At 41.4% G+C, this 20,271-nt stretch overlaps 1 protein-coding gene across 2 annotated transcripts in view; it reads right to left on the bottom strand.

Annotated features, from left to right (window-relative positions):
- Window positions 1-20,271, bottom strand: part of LOC138758123 (SH3 domain and tetratricopeptide repeat-containing protein 1) — an 83,500-nt gene that overhangs the window by 43,291 nt on the left and 19,938 nt on the right. For both annotated transcript variants that reach the window (XM_069926615.1, XM_069926616.1), the window contains exons 5-9: window positions 17,921-18,107; window positions 12,935-13,005; window positions 11,778-11,973; window positions 4,349-4,482; window positions 2,835-2,873 (exon numbers count right to left, since the gene is read on the bottom strand). In XM_069926615.1, the coding sequence (XP_069782716.1) occupies window positions 2,835-2,873; window positions 4,349-4,482; window positions 11,778-11,973; window positions 12,935-13,005; window positions 17,921-18,107 (627 nt within the window). The remainder of the gene's footprint in view (window positions 1-2,834; window positions 2,874-4,348; window positions 4,483-11,777; window positions 11,974-12,934; window positions 13,006-17,920; window positions 18,108-20,271) is intronic.

The raw sequence follows: 20,271 nt of genomic DNA, 5'->3' as shown, positions 1-20,271 counted from the left end.
GTTTTGAACTAACTTCATCCAATTTCAACTGCCAAAATCCTGATAATGCATCTAACTTGCTGAAAGACTTTGCATTTGCAAACTTTGACACGATTTCTTAATGCATCGGAAGCTTAAAGTGTTCTCTCTTTATTGCTCAGTTTAAATCTCTTGGATCCAGGCAAATTCTAAGCTTTCCTTTCTTTTTGTACTCAACGATGAGTGAACTCACCCACTCCATTGGCTCATCTATCTTTAGAATCACAGGCAGGCTTTCTATCCTGTCTAACTCTGCCTTTAGTTGCTTTTGAAGTGCAAATGGAACTTTTCTGCATGGATGTATTATTGGTGGGACACGTTTATTCACTCTGATCGTATGTTCTCCTTGAAGGCAGCCTGGACCATGAAATAGGTCATTGTACTCTTTCATGAGTTCATCATAGACTGTCTCTCCTTCACTTTCCACAACGAGGACTCTTTTTACCAGGTTCATTTTCTCACAGGCTGTTAAACCTAGTATGGCCTGTACATCCTTTGGTACCACGATGAATGCTAGCATGTGTTCTATGTCCTTGTGTTTCACTTTGACCATGCATTTTCCTTGCACTGGTATATCAGTACCTGAATATCCTGTCACCTTCACTTTTGTTTCATACATCTTTGGTCTGGGTCTAATCTTCTTAAAATCAGTCTCTGATATTATATTAATTTGTGCTCCAGTATCCAATTTAACTGAAATGTATATGTCATTCACTTTTAATCTCAACATCCAGTCTCTGTTTTCTTTCTTGTTTTTAGGCATAATGGTTGCTGTGGTTGCACATATTGCAAGTTTTACCATATGCTGGACACATTTTTGGTAGGTGTTATGCTCTGCATTGACGACATGGCTTTCGATTGTCCCTTTGATTTTTGTTCTCTGGCCATGCCTCTCTTTCCACTTTAGTTAAATGGTTTATGTCCATTCTTGCTCACTGCATCCACATTGCAGCTCATTTCACTGAACAGCTCTTTTGCCTGCATTTTTAGTTTCTGTAGCCCTAGAGTGTGCTATGGCTTTTTACAGTCTCTTAGCAGTCTTTCCCTTAGACTATTATTTGGAATACCAGACACAAGTCTGTCTTTTATAAACGAGTCGGTCAGTCCACCAAATTCACACGTTTTGCTTCTGTTTCTCAATTCAGTCACTTACTGATCAATACTTTCTTCTGTTTTCTCTATACATGTGAAAAATCTGTGCCTCTCAAACATCATGTTACATTTAGGTATGCAGTTTGCGTCAAACTGTTCCATTATTTCTTCCAGTTTCATTTTGTCTCCTTCAGCAACAAATGTGAAGTTATTATACATGTCCAGGGCTTCATCACCCACGACATGTAAGAAAACTGATGCTTTCATTTTATCACTTTTCATGTCAGCTTCAACTGCCGCTAAATACAATCCAAAACATTGTTTGAATCTGTTCCAATTTTCAGCCACGTTACCTGTCAGCTGAAGTTTTGCTGGTGGATGTAATCCTTCCATTTTCACTTTGTTAGTTTCTCTTTTTCTTGCTAATTTGTGGAGAGCTACTTTCACTTTCACTGATCAGTTAACTTTAGATTTTTCCTTTTAAGTTATTTCCTTTTAATTTCCTTCATCCCACTTCTATGTTTCATCTTGTATTTGTATGTGAGAGTTCTTAAACAACATATGGATGAAGGAAAAGGTTCTTTACTTTAAAGTCGTGAACAGCCATCGTGAGGCTTGAAAACCTCCATAACAGATCTCTCATACAGCCATCTCTCCATCTGTGTGAGTCCCCTGCTGGCAGCCAAGTATAATCAAACAAGAGCTATGATCCTGAAGACATTGCTGGTAGCAATGGAAACTTGATCACTATCATTACAATTGAGACTCATAATTTGAAGTAATAGTTGTATCAATAGAACTCCAGGAGACAGGATGTATTCAATAGCAGAGTTTCCACATCAACAGCTTATCAAAAATGAAAACAGGTCAGCCACCTAAATCCATCAATGGCTGGGCATCCTGCCCTGAGTGACATACCTTATGTGCCCAAGAATGTCCATCTATAAAAAGGTTAAGGTAGGAAAATTGTTCCCCTGAAGACACTAATGTTCCAGGCTCAGGATTCTCCCTTTCCTGAGGCTCCTACACGTATGCTTCATAAAACTGCTGTAGGAATATGGCAACATTCCTACATCTCTCCTTGAAGATCCTTTCCTACAAATTCACTCTCCTAGTTATACACCAGCCTGTGACATAAAATCTCAACTCTCCCTGACTTACAGCATCATGCAATATTATGTTTCAAGATGCGGCAAGGTAGAAGGCCCATCCGGCCACGAAACCCATGCAGCCAAATTAACCATCTGAACTCGTACATATTGGTGGGTGGGAGGAAATCGGAGTGCTTGGAGGAAACCCATATGGTCAACAGTCAAGGGAAGAACTTGCAAACTCCTTATAGACTGCTAGATATGAACTCAGAAACTGGCGCTGTAATGGTATTGCACTAACCGTTATGTTAACTCTGCCACCCGCGATAGAAGTGCCATGGTAAGCTAATAAAACGAAAATTATGAGTAGAGCTACATGGTAACAGTATTTAGTTGAAAAAATGTTTAAGTTAGTACAATTTGCACATTTTAAAATGATGATTGAAAATAAACTTTCATCTTCTGTTCAGTTAATGACAAAACATACAGCAGAGTGGTAACTGGCAGAAATAATATCGCAAACACTCAAAATATTGATGTAATTTTTGCATGCCAGAAAACTTCATTAACAATCCCTTAAGTGTTATATAATGTGAATTAATGTTCAATTATGAGAGATTTTTATGTTATTACCTTTTTCACTCTTCTGGGAATTCATTGGTTCCAGCATATCTAGATATAAAATAATAGCAAGTGAAATGGACACTTATGCAGACATTAAATTAATGCAAAGCAGGTTAAATGTAACGTACGTTATCAGAATTTTAAAAAGGAAAAAAGAGACAGTCTACCCTTCTGCAAATAATATTTTGGGATAAAATGCAAGATTAAAAAAAATTATCATGCATTGTATGAAATAGCTCATTTTGAAGGAAAAATGCTCTCTGCAGGCTGGTATCACGTTGGAACTGGCAATACGTATCAGCAGATAAATGAAACTTGGCATGAAGCTTTTCTGTCAGTTCACTGAGACATCAGCATTGATTGCCAAATTATCGACTCCAAACTGCAGAAAATGGTGGCACTGCGACCTGGGAGAGTGGGAGCGGAGACTCAGTGCTGCTCCACAGAGTCTAACCACCTAGTCCTGATAGCGATGACTTCGTACAGGTATTAAACAGCCTGTTAAAGGAATTGATGGGGTTTTATTTGAAAATCCTGCAACCCCAGGGTCTGTGCCCAAGCTGGGCAGCATGATACCATGAGGGGTTGTAGACTCTGCAGAGGCAGCGGAGTGGCGCAGGGCACTGGAAGCAGAGAGAATACACACCCCCATTGAAAAAGAGAAGAACAGGAGATGTCCGTACTGAATGATGACTGCAGCAGTGGACCACCAAAGGGCTCAGTGGCTGAAGGGTGCACACAGGCTCCCAGTGGCTAGTGACTTGCTGCTGAAGGACTCACACAGGCTGCTGGAAGTGAATCCACAAACACTCTGAAGGGGTTCCCTTTTCCTGTACTTTCCCCTATTGTTAGGGGTATCAGGCAATGCTCATGGCGGCTCACTGTTTGCCTTACAGCAGGCAAAAGTTGAAGTGCATTACATTTTCAATGTATTATTGTGTGCCAAAATCTTCAAACCTACATGTCATTGTAATTTAGAAAGAACAATAAATGGTGAACTACCTCAAATGGTTTGAGAAACAATGGCTTTAGATAGCAGAGAGCCAAATGTGCATTCTAGTGGAGAATAAATATTCTAATCAAACAGCTAGGAGGCAAAGCGAAAAGCTACATTTTATTGTGCATTTAGCAATTTTCTTTGACATGGGAGAAAGTTTAAAGTCCAACTACTAAAACTTTGATGTAAAGGCAGAAAAAAGGAGGGAAAACAAAATCAACTGAATATTGGTGTAAAGGAAATTCACGTTTAGTGAAGGAAGGATGTGAGTTTAACTAGATGAAACACGGCAAAAATGGAATCCCTGTCTTTTGGAAGCTTAGTGCTTAAAGGCAGCACATTAAAGGGAGCTGAAGTGGAAAGACCTTCAGAAAGGATGCAAGTAAAACACCAAAAAGCACATTGATAAATAAACAGTTAATCCGTTGTTTTTTTTTTAAAAAAAGCACAAACTGCTTGTGAAGCTAATCAATTCTGTTAAATGAAAGCTTATTGGAATTTACTTCCATTGTACTTCACCACTCACCCATCTGATAAACCATATCAATGTCAGTTTCTGCCATTTGCTCGATCGACTCGATGGAATCTTCTGCAGTAAATCTTTCACAGTTTGCAAAAACGTACTTTTCCGCTTCATAAATGAACAGCAGACCCTTTGCCCTGTCGATAAATCAGTGTATGATTCTCCAATTAGCCCTCAGGAAATGCTTGGCAAAGATGCTTCTGATGCATAACCTGACCTCCAGCCATTATTTTCCATGCACTAGAATGAAACTTTAGATGCAGGCAGTCCCTGGGTTACGAACATCCGACTTATGGACAACTCGTACTTATGAGCGTGGCTTCAGCAGCTCGAGGAAGGAGAAGGCCGTCCGCCATTTTGAGTCAGATCACATTGCTATTAACATTGCCGTTGACGATCAAAATCAGCATTATATGCCTGTTAGCCTGTATTTTAGTGCAAGAAAAGGTTTTTCAATGATATAATAACTGCGCGGGCAGCAAGTTCCGACTCACCCACAAATTCGACAGGAACTTTCAGGAACAGCTTCAACCATCAGACTCCTCAATCAGAGACTCATTTAAGGAGTCTTGTGCACGTTATTGATTTTTTTCTCTCTGTACTGCAGTTTTTTTTACACTTGTTTATTTCTTTATATGTATATGTATCTTGAGTACAGTTTTTTGCATGACCAATTTGTGGTAATTCTGCCTCTCCCGCAGGTAAAGGAATCTCAGGGTTGTATGTGATGTCATGTATATACTCTGACAATAAATCAGAACTTTGAAATCTGATTTGCAATATCTCATTGCTGTGAGAAATCTGATTTGAAATATCACATTGCTATGAGAAATCAGATGCAGGTGAGTGAGATCAGCAAAAAGATAAATATTACCTACACGTCACGTGTTTTTGCAACCATCAATTGCGTACTGACAACAGAGACTGCTATTTCAATTTTACCACCCAGACTGCAGAATTATAATCAAGGTATGTTAAGTAAATTTTATGAAGGCTTTAAGTATGCATTAGAATACTATCGAGCAGCTAATGTTGACATTTCTGCGTTTCTCCAATTTATAATTTTAACTCTGCTGACAGAAGAAAAATAAGTGACTGGAAGCCAAAGCAGATCCTTGCCTGGAAGAATTGCCAGGTTTATTATTGCTAGTGGGTCATAAGATGTCTACTGCAGAATTAGTGTCAATTTGTTCAGGTCTAGTTAAAGCATTGAAGCCTTAAGCAGAGACTTGGTTCTTTACAAGCATGTTTAATGGGAGGAGTAAGATAGAATGGGGGGCTCTTTTTTGTTTTTTTTTTCCTTTTTCTTTTCTTTATACTTAGAAGAGATCACTTTAATTTGACAATTCATCATAATACATTTCAATAATAGAATATGAACTGATGTTTTTGTAAATGAATTCCTATTATATTCAAACAAGATAATGCATAAATTATTTATGATTTATATTCTGTATTTTATTTTATCAAGACGTACGATTATTGTATGTTCAATGTACAACATGTAATATTTCTCTCTTCCAAACCAATAAAAAGACAAGCAAAATAAACAGTATTTTTGAGTCTTAAGTGCTCCAATGCAATTGGAAACTCATTAATGTCAGTTTTGATTATATCCTTAGCTAGACAAATGTGTCTTTTCTCCCCCATTTGGAACCTATTATGCTTTCTGAAATCCAGACAACCTCTCCATCTTCCAAAGTTTCATGCAGAGAGACAGTACCTGTGAAACTCAAGTAAAACAATATTATTGCAGAGTATATGAAAGTTATATTCCCAATGCTATCATCTCAGTGTTTTCAATCCTATCTGAAAATTAAGTGGCTGGATTGGAGAATTGCAGCAAAATGAGCAGGAACGGGCGACATTTCTGTGTTACTGCCAGGAATTAGAGGGAGGACATCCATGCAAATACTAAAGTCTCAAACTGCCAAATCACTAGTGACTTCTCCTGCTCTGTTTCAATCCTGGACTCCTTTCTGCAGATTATTGGTAGTTATACTGTTGTACCTGCACCAGTTACATTTGCTGAAGGTTCAATGATTTCATGCTTTTCAAAGCAGCAGGATTTCCAGAAAGAGTAAATGTCAGGCAATTTAAATAATTGAATTGACTTAAATTAACATAATTAAGTGTTTCCTTGTCATCCCTGGTGTGGGAGGAAGGGTCTGCCTATTATAAAGTAGATTAATCCATTTTGCTGCTTTGTGAGAGAATGCAGAAGGATTGCAAATACATTGACACATTGTGAGGCCCCACACATGTCTTAATAGGGCAAACCTTAGCCTGCTAGTAAATCTCCTGTTAGCTTTGAGTTTCCCAGATGCTGTGACTTACAAGAGCAAAGTTCAAGCTAAATGTGTCTCTTTGGTGTTAAAAAAAAAACCCAGGATGTTCTACCTTTAGATCTCACACAAGTTATCTCCTGGGGTGACAATGAAGAAGAATGATCAGGCTGCAAGTCAGCTTCTCGTCTTAAAGTTAGATGAACAAAATCGCAGTAACAGGGGCTGTGATTTTCTTGGCTGCCACTAGGAGAGTTTTCAATGCTTGTCCTGAAATTGTTCTAAGGTTTGAAAGGCACAGAAACGTTCACACTGATATGTTTTCCAACATCAAGTGCTTGAATTTAAAATAAGCACATCAAAAAAATTAAATGTTCTTTTAACCCCGTTCTAAAGTTCTGACAGCTGAAATAGCCCAGGGCTAATGGACCCACCAACTGATGCATATTGCAACCAGCAGCCCCTTGGTTGCAGTGTCTTGCTGGCCAAATTAAGCTCGCTTTGTGAAATTAGCCATAACACAGTGATGCTGGAGGAACTCACCTGGTCTCGCAGCATCCAGAGGAGGTAAAGCAATATTACCAATGTTTCGGGCCTGAGCTCTTCCTCAAGGTGTGAGTGAAAAAAGACAGGCATCTGAATTAAAGGCTGGGGAAAGAGAGGAGGAAGATGGGAGGGGGAGGAGTCCAGACCCAACAGACAAAAGGTATTAATTGAACATGATAAGAGGAAAGGTGAGCAATGATTTTGGCTCTGGGAAAGGAGACAGAGGGAAAAGGGCAGAGAGAGAGAGAGAGCTAGAGGAAAAGAGATAGGGGCTGAAGATGGGGGGTGTTGTGTTTGTTTCTTGAAGAACAACCTTGCATGGTTTTAACGCTTAAATGTTATTTCTCGAGTTGTGTAAACCAAAAATGCACTTGACTTCTGTCGTAACCTACATTTTGTCCCCATGAAAACCAACTACTGGGAAATGTAGTTCTTTATTATACATGCATGTTAACACATCTTTCCCCCTTTAAAAAAAACACAAAACACAATACATAACAAGGGTGTCCACATACTGTGGTCAATCTCTTTCCACTCAGCAGCTTTCAGTCTCTGAGCTGGTGTAACAGTCCTTTCTGGTCTGATATGCATTTCAATGGTGCACTGCATGCATTTGCTGCATTAGTATTTGTGTCATTCTGTGAACTCTGAACAACATGTTCCTTTTCTACATGTGCTGGTCCCTTTTGTGTACTGACAGGTCATGACCATGGGTTGGCTGATGTCTTTCTTGGATCAGCCTTCACTTCCTGTTCAGATATGACATCTCCTATGAAGGTCAGTGTCTTTACACCAAATTCATATCTCTCTTTATTTAATTTCAAATTGACATTCCGTGACTTAGTCGTGTATCATGTTCATCCTTGGTGAACCCCCACACATTGATGTCATCCATCATGGTCTCAACTCCAGGTACAAAAGATGGTTTTATCGTTGACTTATGGTGTGCATTAGACCCCATATGTTAGTTGAAGAAAGAGGTATCTTACTTGTCTTGCAAAGATCGATTTCATATATTTGATCACACAAGCAGCAGACATGTTAGGAAGCAGCACAATCTCTGGATAGTTCAATAGATAATCAATGACCAGCAAGTAATCCCTAGCCAATAAACAGCAGATCTGACCCTCCTCTTGCATTTTTCCATTCCAAAGTGCCCCTCATGCACCCTTTTCAGCATCACTTGTCTCAGTGATTGAGGAATGACAATTCTGCTCTATCTGAATAGAACCCCATTGACAACACTCAGCTCTGATGTTGTAGTATGGCTGATATTCTCCTCTGGGCCATCCTTCATTCAGTTTCTTGATGACTTTCTGAAGAACTGTGTACTTTTCTGTTTCAGCTGCGGTCGCCTTGGATTTCATGTCAGCTGCGATCTGCTTGGAGTACATGTCAGATACGGGAAGAGATTCAGTGATCAGGTTCACATGGAGATTCACATCTGTCTCTGTGGAATTCTCATTGTGTGCTTCACTCTGTATTTTTGCCCTGGACAACACATCAGCTAACACATTAAGTATCCCTGATGTGGACACCAATTCAAAGTCATAACGTTGTAGCTTTATAATCAGTCTTTGGACTCGCAGCAATACTTCACTGAGATTTTTCTTGATTATGGCTTGTGGTCTGTCTCTGCCATGAATGTTGGTTGACGATACACATAATTCTGGAATTTCTCGAGTCCATAGACAAGACCTAGACACTCTTTCTCGATCTGTGCATATTGACACTCAGATGTGGTCATCATCCTTGATGCTTACGCTACTGGTCTCCAATCTTCTCCCACAATCTGAAGTAGTACGGCACCTGTTCCATCCTTTTGAAGCATCCGTAGATATTTTTGTCCTTCTGGGTGCGTTAAAAAATGTCAAAAGTACTGTTTCTGCTGTTAGTATGGTCTTCAGTTGTCCCCATTTTTCTTCATGGTTGTCTGTCCACTTGAATTCACATTTGTCCTGTAACAACTTCCTTAGGTACATTGTTTTGGAAGACAGGTTTGGTATGAATTTAATCGATGAAATTGATCATTTCCAGCACTCTCAATATGCCCCTTTCTGTCAGTGGGTCTGGGCAACTCTAATATTGCTTTCACCTTGTTCTTGTCTGGCTCTCCACCTGCCTCTGACAATTTATCTCCCAGAAAGGTGATTACCTTCACACCAAACTGACATTTTGTTCTGTTTAACTTTATATTTCTGGATGTGTTGTAGTACTTTAATTAGCCTCTCATTAAGCTGTTCTTGTGGATCCCCATAGGGTCATGCCATCCATGTACACATGTACCCCGTTTATGCTTTCTATGATGTGCTCCATTGTCCTGTAGAATACTTCCGGAGCTGAGGATATTCTAAAAGGCATCCTCAGACAGGAGTATCAGCCAAACGGTGTATTAAATGGATGGTATTTTGTGCTATCTTCATGCAGTTTTATTTGCCAGAAGCCCTAGGATGCATCCAATTTAATGAGAAAATTGGTACCAGCTGTCTTATTTGTAATTTCCTCCCTGGTTGGAATCTTATTATGTTCCCTCTTTATATTGACATTCAACCCTTTTGGGTCCATGCACACGTGTAGGTCACCATATGTACCACTGGCCAATCAGGAATCTCCTTTTACCAAAAGTCAAACCCTGCTGTCCAACAACCAGCCAATCAGGTGCGTGCCCGCCCACAAGCCTAAGCACGCATTACCATTGGCTGGCCCCAGTCATTGGCCCTGCTCTGCAGAGCGGGAAATTCAGGCACAATCATTGATCCCTGCTCAGTAGAGCGGGTCCTCTTTAAGTCTGAACGGGCTCTTCCTTGCTCTCTTTTTCCCTCCACGTGGTGATGCTCCTGCTCTCTCCCTGGATCATGGTCACTATGGTGGACAGTGTCTGTGAGAACTGCAGGTAACGGGGCACTGTGCTCCCTAAGGATAGCCAAGTTATCCCAGTGTACAGAGATCCTGGAGCAGAGCCACGGTCCTCCGTATTCCCTGGGGTGGGTGGGTGAGGGGGGGGGGCCTGTGTAATCCCCATGGGAAGCCCTAACGCAAGGGCACATTTTTCCTCAGGGTCCAACACTCAGGGAATCCTCCCTCTTGCCTCCCACTGCATTGAGGCCCTTCCTTCCCAGACAGGTTCTACAGTTGAGTGTGGGTCAGCGCAAACTACTGGCTGTGCATTCCCCTTTAACTGTGTCTTATGGTAGAGCTCCAAGCCCCTTGAAGATGTCTGGAAATTGATCCAGTATTTCCTCTACACTGTTGTGTACATTAACGCTGTTAATGTGGTACACCCTCCTGACTCAGCTTAAGTTTTCACCTGCTTTGTCACCAAGCAGTGATTCACTTCTCTTTTGTTTCTCTTTGGAAACATTGCTTTGCATAATGATTCTGCCCTTTGCACTTATTACAGCCTGGGCATTGTTTTGGTGCATGATGAGTGCCACCCACATCATTTACAATTGAATGTCTCTTCACCTTTTTGTTGTTTCCTATCTCATTTTTTTGTTTCTGTGTGTGGCTATGACTGTGCCTTAGTGTTCACCAGCTTTTGCACTATCACCGAACTTCTTCACGTGCTGCAGAACTAATTCATTGGCGTGGCATATCATCACAGCTCCGGCCAAGGTAAGCACTGTCTCTCATACCAACCTCTCTCTCACTTTCTTATCAATAATCCTGAACCCAATTTAATCACGGATCATTGAATCTGGCAGCCATCCAAAATTTCATGTCCTTGCTTTTAATTTCAAGTCTGTTAAAAAGGTATCAAAGCTCTCTCCCTGCAGCTGTGTACATGAATTAAACAAATATCTCTTGAACGTTTCATTTTTCTTTGGTGAACAGTGTTCCTCAAAACATCTCGATAACCTTGCCGAACTTGCCTCGGTCAGCTGGCTCGGCAAAAACAAATGTATTGAAACCCTCTAGTGCTTGAGGTCCCGCCACGGTTAGTAGCAGTGCAATCTTCTGTGCATCAGGTTTGCTATCAAGTCTAATGGTTTTCAGGTACAGTACAAATCATTGTTTGAACAACCTCCACTTGTGGCCGACATTTCCAGTCCATTTACAGCATCAGGAGCATTCACAATTTCCATTTCTCTGCTGCTATCGACTGAATCTCACTCTACACACTTCTGGTGTCATGTAATGTTTCTTTTATTGTAATAAAGAAACTTGGATTATACTTTATTGGCTATATTAATGACTGTGTGGATGCATCCATCTTGAATCATACTTAGCTGCAACAAACTAGTCTCTAACTCCCTCTAGCATTTTAACACTACCCCCTGATTTCTTCACTGGGTATAAGTCTACCTCAGCCTGAAATATTCACAAGAACTCCACCCCTACATGTCTGTATCAAGGAACTGCAGTCTCACACTCCTTTGAAGTAATTCTTCCTCATCCCAGAGTTAATGAAGCCCTCGTATTCTGAGATGAATGATCACTACATCCTCTGGATTTTACTCAAGTGATTGCTCTTCATTTTAAGATGCAGGCAAGGAGTGAATTAATTTAATGCCCAGTATTCACTTATTCCCACCGAGGTCATTTAACAGTGCAGTTAATGAGCCATGACTTAGTTTTTAAATTTGAAAAGATTTACTTACAGTGGCTTCAAGTCGTCTGGTTTCACGTGACTGATTTTAACAAATCCAGTTTTTCCTGATGCTTCATGTTTCCCCAGAAACCATTGCATACACGTGCTGAGCAAACCAATGATCAATATCCTGTCACCTATCTGGAAGCTCAACTCTTCAAGTCCAAAGCCTTCAACATCAACCACTGCGACACAGGACCCGGTTCCTGGCCAGGATTGAAAGCACAGCACATTACAATTCTCATAACATTGGTAACCATTTCATCTGCAGGGTTTTTTTTTGTTTACAGCTATTTCTAATGCTGATTTTCTTCACGACTATTATTAAATCTGATGTCCCGTGTATTTTTTCTAAGTTTTTCATTTCATGAAGTGTGTACATTGCTGGTAGTATTTATTGCTCACTCCTAAATTGCCTAAAATGGAATGGCAAACTTGCTCAAAGTGAAGAGTTGTCGCTGAGGGTCTCGCATCACAAAGGCCAGTCCAGGTAAGGACAGCAAAATTCATACCCATTTGGACTATGGAATGAATAGCCTTGTGGCCAGGTTTGCAGTCAATACAAAGGTAGGTGGAGGAGCAGGTAGTGTGGAGGAAACCCAGAGGCTTCAAAAGGCCGTAGACAGATTAGGAGAACGGGCAGAGAAATGGCAAATGAAATAGAACGTCGGAAAGTATACGGTCATGCACTGCAATAGAAAAATAATAAATGAGCAGACTTATTTTTTTTAAATGGAGAGAAAATTGAAAATATCCAGATGCAAAGGGACTTGGAAGTCCTTGTGGAGGATAGTCTGAAGGTGGTGAAGAAGCCAAATGCAATGGTTTGGAGTGTATTTTTATTTATTTTTTATTCTGTTTTTCTTTAAGGGGCTTTTGTTGACCAGGTCTGACAGAATATTACTAAAACCCATCTCAGCATTGACTACTTTAATTTAGTTTCCCATCTCAACAGTTATTCCTTGATCACCCCACTTTCCCACCACCCAAAATCACACCTATCCAACCTAAAATCCCAACCCTGATGGCCACCCCTCCAAACCACGTGCATCAACCCACCTCTCCCCATGTGGGAAAAAACAGATTTGCCACATCCTTCCCCAAAAGCCTGCCCAAATGCTACTGTTTCTGCTTTTACATCACATACTCAAAGAGTTAGCACCTCACCAAGTGGACAGGAAAATTCTGCTGCCTCATTGCTCGCCACAAGTCTTTCAGGGTACCTTTGAAAAAACCACCTGAAAACAAACAAGATTCATGTTGAGAATTATGATTCAGCCTATAGAAACACAATTATAATAATCTTAGCCTAAATGCTCTCAAAAACGTCTGAATTTATGAATATCGTACAAATTTCCTCTTGAATTTCAGCATTTCCCCTTTTTCTCCTCATTGCAGTGACTGGGATGGCAAGCTCAGAATGAGATACCACAGTTACAGAGAAGATAGACACAACATTGTCCTTTTCATGTTCATTCATACTCAAAATGAGATCTCCGGCATAAAGACACAAAATACATTGCTAATAGAGAGCTCTCTCAGAACAAGCCTATCTGATATTTAGACATCATCAAAACCATTGCTTAGGGCAAGGAAGCAAGTTAGAATCAAGAAAATAGCTCATGGACAGGTCTGTGGGGAGTCCAGCCAGAGGTAAGATCACAATATTGTGACTGGGTCAGCTAAGGAGGAAGAAGCAAGAATCTAAAGATCAAGTCAAGTTTATTGTCATCTGCCTGTACAAGTACAACCTGATGGTCCTCAGTACAAAACACACAGACACACAACCAGACATGACACACATACCAACAATACATATGCAGGACAAGTATTCATATATACAAATAAATAATTGCATATCATTTCATAAATATGGCAGTCTCTTGGACAGTCAGTGTGAGCTGTTCCTTTGGTCGTTCAGCATTCTCATTGCCCATGGTGGAGCTGGCTCTGCTACCCATGTATCTCTTCCAGCTGAAAGATGCTGTGTTCAGGGTGGACAATGATTTTGTGCACCCTCTTCAGGCAATGATCCTGCTAGATCATGTCAATTGGGGGCGGGAGGGGGGTGGGGGAGGGAGACTCCAGTGATCCTCTTTGCCACTCTTTAGGTGTTGCGGATTAACCTCCGATACATTTCTCTGCAGCAATATACCACACCGTGATGCAGCTGGCCAGGATGCTCTCAACAGAGCCCCTGTAGAAGGATAGCACGATGGCGGCTGGTAACCTTGCCTCCTTCGGTCTTCTCAGGAAGTGCAGTCGATAGTGGTAAGAGACCTAATAGCAAGAAGAATAGATAGGAGCTTCTACAGTTACAGATACAAATTCAGAATGGTGTATTGCCTCCTTGGTTCCAGACTTAAGGACACCACAGAATAGTTTCAGAATGTTTAAAGGAGGAACAGGGGGAAGGATAAGGAGCCAAAGGTTCACACTTGTACTAATTAGGTTTCAGATTTATTGTGAATGTACATGTATACAACAACACTGAGATTCTTTATCCTACTGAACAGATAACAAATGTAAACAAACTACTGCAATAGAGAAAAAAATCAATAAAGTGCAAACATAAGAGGCCTTAAATGGGACCCCAATTGAGTTTGTTGTTGAGGAATCTGATAGAAGAGGGGTAGCAGCTGTCCCTGAACCTGGTGGTGTGAGTCTTGTGGCACCTACACCTCTTTCCTGATGGCAGCAGTGAGAACAGAGTGTGTGCTGGATAGTGTCGATCCATGATGCTCGCTGCTGCCCTTTGACAGCAATGTTCCTCGTAGATGTTCACGATAGAGGAGAGATTTTTGCCTGTGATGTCCTGTGCTGTGTCCACTACCTTTTGGAGGGCTTAATACTCAGGGATATTGGTGTTCCCATACCAGACCGTGATGCAGCCGGTCAGCACATTTTCTACTACACATCTGTAGAAATTTGCCAGGGTTTCTGGTGTCATACCAAACTTCCGCAAACTCCTGAGGAAGTAGAGGCGCTGACGTGCTTTCTTCCCGACACCATTTGTGTGTTGGGTCCAGGAAAAATCCTGCGAGATAGGGACTCACAAGAACTTGTATGTGCTCACCCTCTCCACCTCTGATCCCCCAATGATCATAGGATTGTATGCCTCCAACTTTCCTTAGTTTTGGTGACACTGAGTGTAAGGTTGTTATTGCACCATTCAGTCAAGTCTATAGTTTGTGCCAGCGATCAGAACCAGGATTCAAATCCCTCGCTCCATGGCTGTGTGGGTTTTCCCCTGGGAGCTCTGATTTCCTCCCACTGTTGAAAATGTACCGGGGTTGTAGATTAATTGCACTGAAAGGGCTTGTTACCGTGCATCATGTCTAAATTTTAAAATGTTTTAAACTCAAAAGAATTCAAACTCCCCCTCTGTGAGCCGACTCATTACCTTTTTTTTAAATACAACCCACTACTGTGATACCATGGTACCAAGCTACATAGTCGTAGGTGTAAATTGAGTAGAGCAAGGGGCTAAGAACACAGCCCTTTGGTGCTCCAGGACTGATGGAGATTGTGGAGGAGAAGTTCTTCCCAATCCTCACTGACTGTGATCTGAAGGTGAGGAAATCCCTGATCCAATGACATAGTGGGGTGTTAACTCCCAGGTTTTGGAGTTTGCTGATCAGTTTTGAGGGGATTCTCATGTTAAATGCCAAACTGTAGTCAATAAAGATAATCCTGATGTATGCATCTTTGCTGTCTAAGTGTTCCAGGGCTTTGTGTAGAGCCAGTGAGATGGAGCAAATGAGGTACCTGAGAAGTATAAAGGATGCAAGTAAAACCTCAAGAAAGGAATCAGGAAGGCTAAAAGAAGCCTTGAGGTTGCTCTGGCAGATAATGTGAAGATAAACCCAAAGGGGTTCTACAAGTATGTTAAGAATAAAAGGATAGTAAGGGACAAAATTTGGTCCCCTAGAGGATCAGAGTGGTCTCTAGGGGAGCCTCACGAAATGGGGGAGATCTTAAACAGATTTTTTTGCATCAGCATTTATTTAGGAAACTGCCATCATATATAAGGAAGGAAGGGAAACAATAGTAGTGGCATGGAACATACAGAGATTAAAGAGGAGGGGGTGCCTACTACATTACAGTGAATAAAGGCAGATAAATCCCCAGGCTTGACATGATATTCCCTCAGACCTTGAGGTAGACTAGTGAAGAAATAGCAGGGGTCCTAGGAAAAATATTTAAAATGTCTTTATCCACGGGTGAGGTGCCAGAGGATTGGAGAGTAGTTCATGTTGACCTGTTGTTTAAAAAAGGCTCCAAAAGTAAACCAGCAAATTATAGGCCAGTGATCCTGACACCAGTAGGGGGTAAATTATTGGAGGGTGTTCTGAGAGACCGGGTATAGAAGTATTTGGACAGCCAAGGGCTGATTAAGGATAGTGAGCATGGCTTTGTGTGTGGTATATCACGTTTAATAAATTTTATAGAGTTTTTTGAGGAGGTTACCAAGAATATAGATGAAGGAAAGGCTTTGGATGTTGTCTACATGGACTTTTGTAAGGCCTTTGACAAGGTCCCACATGGGATGTTAGTTCAGAAGGTTCAGATACTAGGTGGAGAGGTTGTAAAATGGATTCAAAATTGGCTGAATGAGAGAAGACAGAGAGTGGTAGTGGATAGTTACTTCTCAGACTGGAGGCCTGTGATTAGTGGTGTGCCTCAGGGATCAGTGCTGGGACCATTGTTGTTTGTCATCTATATCAATGATCTGGATGATGTAGGAAATTGGATCAGCAAGTTTGCTGATGACACTAAGATTGGAGGCGTTTGGACAGCCAAGAAGGCTTTCAAAGCTTGTAGAAAGATCTGGACCAATTGGAAAATGGGCTGAAAAATAGCAGATGAAATTTAATGCAGACAAGTGTGAGGTTTTGCATTTTGGAAGACAAACCAAGACAAGACATACACAGTAATTGGTAGGGCACTGAGGAGTGCAGAGGAACAAAGGGATCTGGGAATACAGATACATAATTCCCTGAAAGTGGCATCACAAGTAGACAGGGTTGTGAAGAAAGCTTTTTGCATCCATGCCTTTATAAATCAAAGTATTGAGCATTGAAGTTGGGATGTTATGTTGAAGTTGTTTAAGACATTGGTGAGGCCAAATTTGGAGTATTTAGTGCAGTTCTGGTCACTAAACTACAGGAAGGATATCAGTAAGATCGAAAGAGTGTAGAGAAGGTTTACTAGGATGTTGCTGAGTCTTCAGAATTTGAGTTACAGGGAAAGATTAAACAAATATAATCTCCTAAGAGATTATTCCTTGGAGTGTAGAAGAATGAGGGGAGATTTCGTAGAGGTTTACAAAATTATGAGAGGTGTAGTCAGACTAAATGTGAGTAGGCTTTTTCCACTTGGATTGGGGGAGATAAATACGAGAGGACATGGCTTTAGAGTGAAAGGGGAAAGGTTCAGAGAGTGGTGGGAGGCTGGAATGAGCTGCCATCTAATGTGATGAATGCAGGCTCGATCTTGAGTTTTAAGAATAAATTGGATAGATAAATGGACGGGAGAGGTCTGGAGGGTTATGGAATGGGTACAGGTTGATGGGACAGCAGAATTATATTTCAGCATGGACTAGAAGGGCTGAGTAGCCTGTTTTCTGTGCTGTAGTGTTCTATGATCTGTTTCTTGGTTTATCAGTATAATGAAGATTCAAATGATTGTGGGCCAAGGAGCCCCCAAGTTATCAACCCTTGCAACTAACCACACTCTTCTTACGTTGATTAATTACAAGATGTGAAGTGAATCGAATTACAAGAGTACTGTGGAAATCCAGGGGATGTGATCTAGTTGGTTAGGGCCCAGTCAATTTGTGCACATTCCATTCAACTCCAACCCCAGCAAGAGAGGAAAAAAGTAGCAGATGTCTGTGGATGGTTGATTCTATAATCTACTTAAATAACTGTCAGTGTCTTTAACTGTCAGATAATTAACACATTGAGATAATTCAGGAATCTCTAAATGCAAGGAAATGGATAACCAGTCCTTGAGGTTTGCAGGAAACTGGATCCATTAAGGAAGGTTTAAGCAAGGAAGTCAACACAACATATTCACTTTTTGCAAAATAAGCCATTCTTCCAGCAAGTTTAAGACTTTAAACAATAACAGGAAAATGCTGGCACCTACTGATGAAAAGGGTCAAAAAAATCTACATGTGAATTTGGAACCAAAATGTTCTTTCTGCTGACTGGTGACTCTCCAAACGATTTGGAACCATTTTCTGCTTTCTCAACTGCAACAAAGTCTTTAATCTTGAGCTGTGGTTCTTCTTCATGTGCTTGATGACTGAATGGATATCTCAAGAAGAACACCCCTGGATAAGAGAAAAAGTTACCGCCATGCACTTCAGATACTGCCAGATTACACGTGGCCAATTGCAACAATGCACCCACTTCACCAAACATGATGGACATTTCACTGAAGGCTGCCAGTTCCAAAACATTCTGGAATGAAGGATGTTCACTGGGTCCCTTTGGCTGTTGCGTTTCATAGCATAATTACCATACTCAAATTTCGACTCAGGTTGGAGGTCCACCAGAATAATCATCAATATAGAATTTTGAACCAGAACTTGGAAAATATAAATTGATGTTGTGCACCAGAAATGGGAAGAACCTCCCACTGAGAAGGAGAAACAGTCAAGACAACCCTACAGGAAAGTGTCCTCGAGGGAATCAGTGACTGCGGGAGACTTGCAGTCCAGGGCTGTGGGCTACTGGAGATGGGCTTATGGGAATCAGGTATTGGAATTGTGATTTGAGAGAGTACAGAGGGCAAGAAGAGCTCCGGAAGGGCCTTGGTTCTGAAGGCTTCCCAATCATATCAGAGCTTTGGATCTGGAGCTCAAGTTGATGATGAATCGAACAGGAGTCTGTGGCTGCAGAGGCTGAGGGAGAATCCACAGGCACTCAGTAGGTCCTTTTCAGCTGCAGGGCACCCGGGTGTTCCTCCTGGGACCCAGATACGATTGGTGGGGCAAAAATGCCTCCAGCTGAGGGGGGAAATAACCCCAGTAAATCGCCAACCTGGCAATTTAAGGGGGAATCCCGTCCCCTCGATGACACAGTAAGTGACGCATCATGCAGACTAGTCTTCCCCGTTCCCCCCCCTCCAGCTTTCAGACTCGTCCCCCCACCGTCAATCATGCTCCCCCCCTCCAACCCACAGCAGCCGAACCCTCTGCCCCGGCGGCAGCTGACCCCTTTGACCTCATGGAAGCCAACCCCTCTCCTTTCTCCCCCGCTGCAGCCAACCCCTCTCCTCTCTCCCTCGCGATATCGACCTCTCACCCCTTGGTAATGACCTCTCACTCCCCCACTTCTCCATCCCGGGCCCTGCCAGCAACCCCTCTCTCCCCCCAAACACTGCAGACACTTCAGCATAAGCAATGATGTCACAGGAGTAACTGGGCCAGTCATTTTGCTGTTCAAACCGCCAGTAAACACGTCCTGGGTAAGTTTAATTGGGATCCCTGAGTATCTCTAAAGTAGGGCAGGGACCTGGTTGACTTTGGACAACACTGACCAAGTTGGACCCTTTCAAACTGCCTTGTGATGGGGCGCTAACCGCACAAATTGCCTGGTTAACCCCATTTTACAAAGCAGTTTGAAAGCGCCTAATGACTCTGAAGGGACTCTTTTGCTTCTCTTTCTCTCGTACTGTAAGGAGTGCCAGGTAACACTAATGGTGACTCTTGGTCTGCCTTAAAGCAGGAAGAAGAATTGTTGTGAAATATTACATGTTCTAAATTGTTACGATGATAAAGGAATCTTGATAAACTTTTGCAAGTGGGCGGCACAGTTGGCGTAACGATTAGCACAACGCCTTTACAGTGCCAGCGATCAGGACCTGACTGGGGTTCAAATCCCACACTGTCTGTAAGGAGTTTGTACATTCTCGCTGCATCTGTGTAGGTTTTCTTCAGGGTCACTGTGCTGTACGTCCAAATTTTTTTTTAATTAAGATGAAATATTTTGAATAATTTCCTGCTCATGTTAGCATTGAAGATGAAGCAATTTGCATTTGCACTGAATTTGGTAATTAAACACCCCACCACCCACCCCTGCCAATTAAATGTTGTTTACTGGAGAGCACCCACCTCAGCAATAGGTTTTGTTGCAGGTTGCATTTTCAACTTCAAACTATGCTTTTATCTAAATAGATATTTGTCAATTTATGAATAATGACTGCAAATTTTGATTTCACACCATGGTCTCTTTGGCTTTGAATCTTTAATGCATAAAGCTATTTTTTTGCAAGAACAAGGGCCAACTTTTCCAAATACTTTTCACTCAACCTTTCTGATATTTTTAATGCTTATTTAACATGTTTTCCAGGAATACATTTCTTCTGTACGTTTAGGAATGGCTGTAGAATTGAACTAAAAATGTGAAGTAAGTGCTATGTTTCGAGAAATACTGCTTTTCATGAAAACATACTCATTTACTTCCAGCAGCAGCAGGAATATTTTTTTAAGA

Source organism: Narcine bancroftii, chromosome 3 (genome assembly GCF_036971445.1).
Source record: "Narcine bancroftii isolate sNarBan1 chromosome 3, sNarBan1.hap1, whole genome shotgun sequence".
Classification (NCBI taxonomy): Eukaryota; Metazoa; Chordata; class Chondrichthyes; order Torpediniformes; family Narcinidae; genus Narcine; species Narcine bancroftii.
This window is presented reverse-complemented; position numbering and strand designations above follow the sequence as displayed.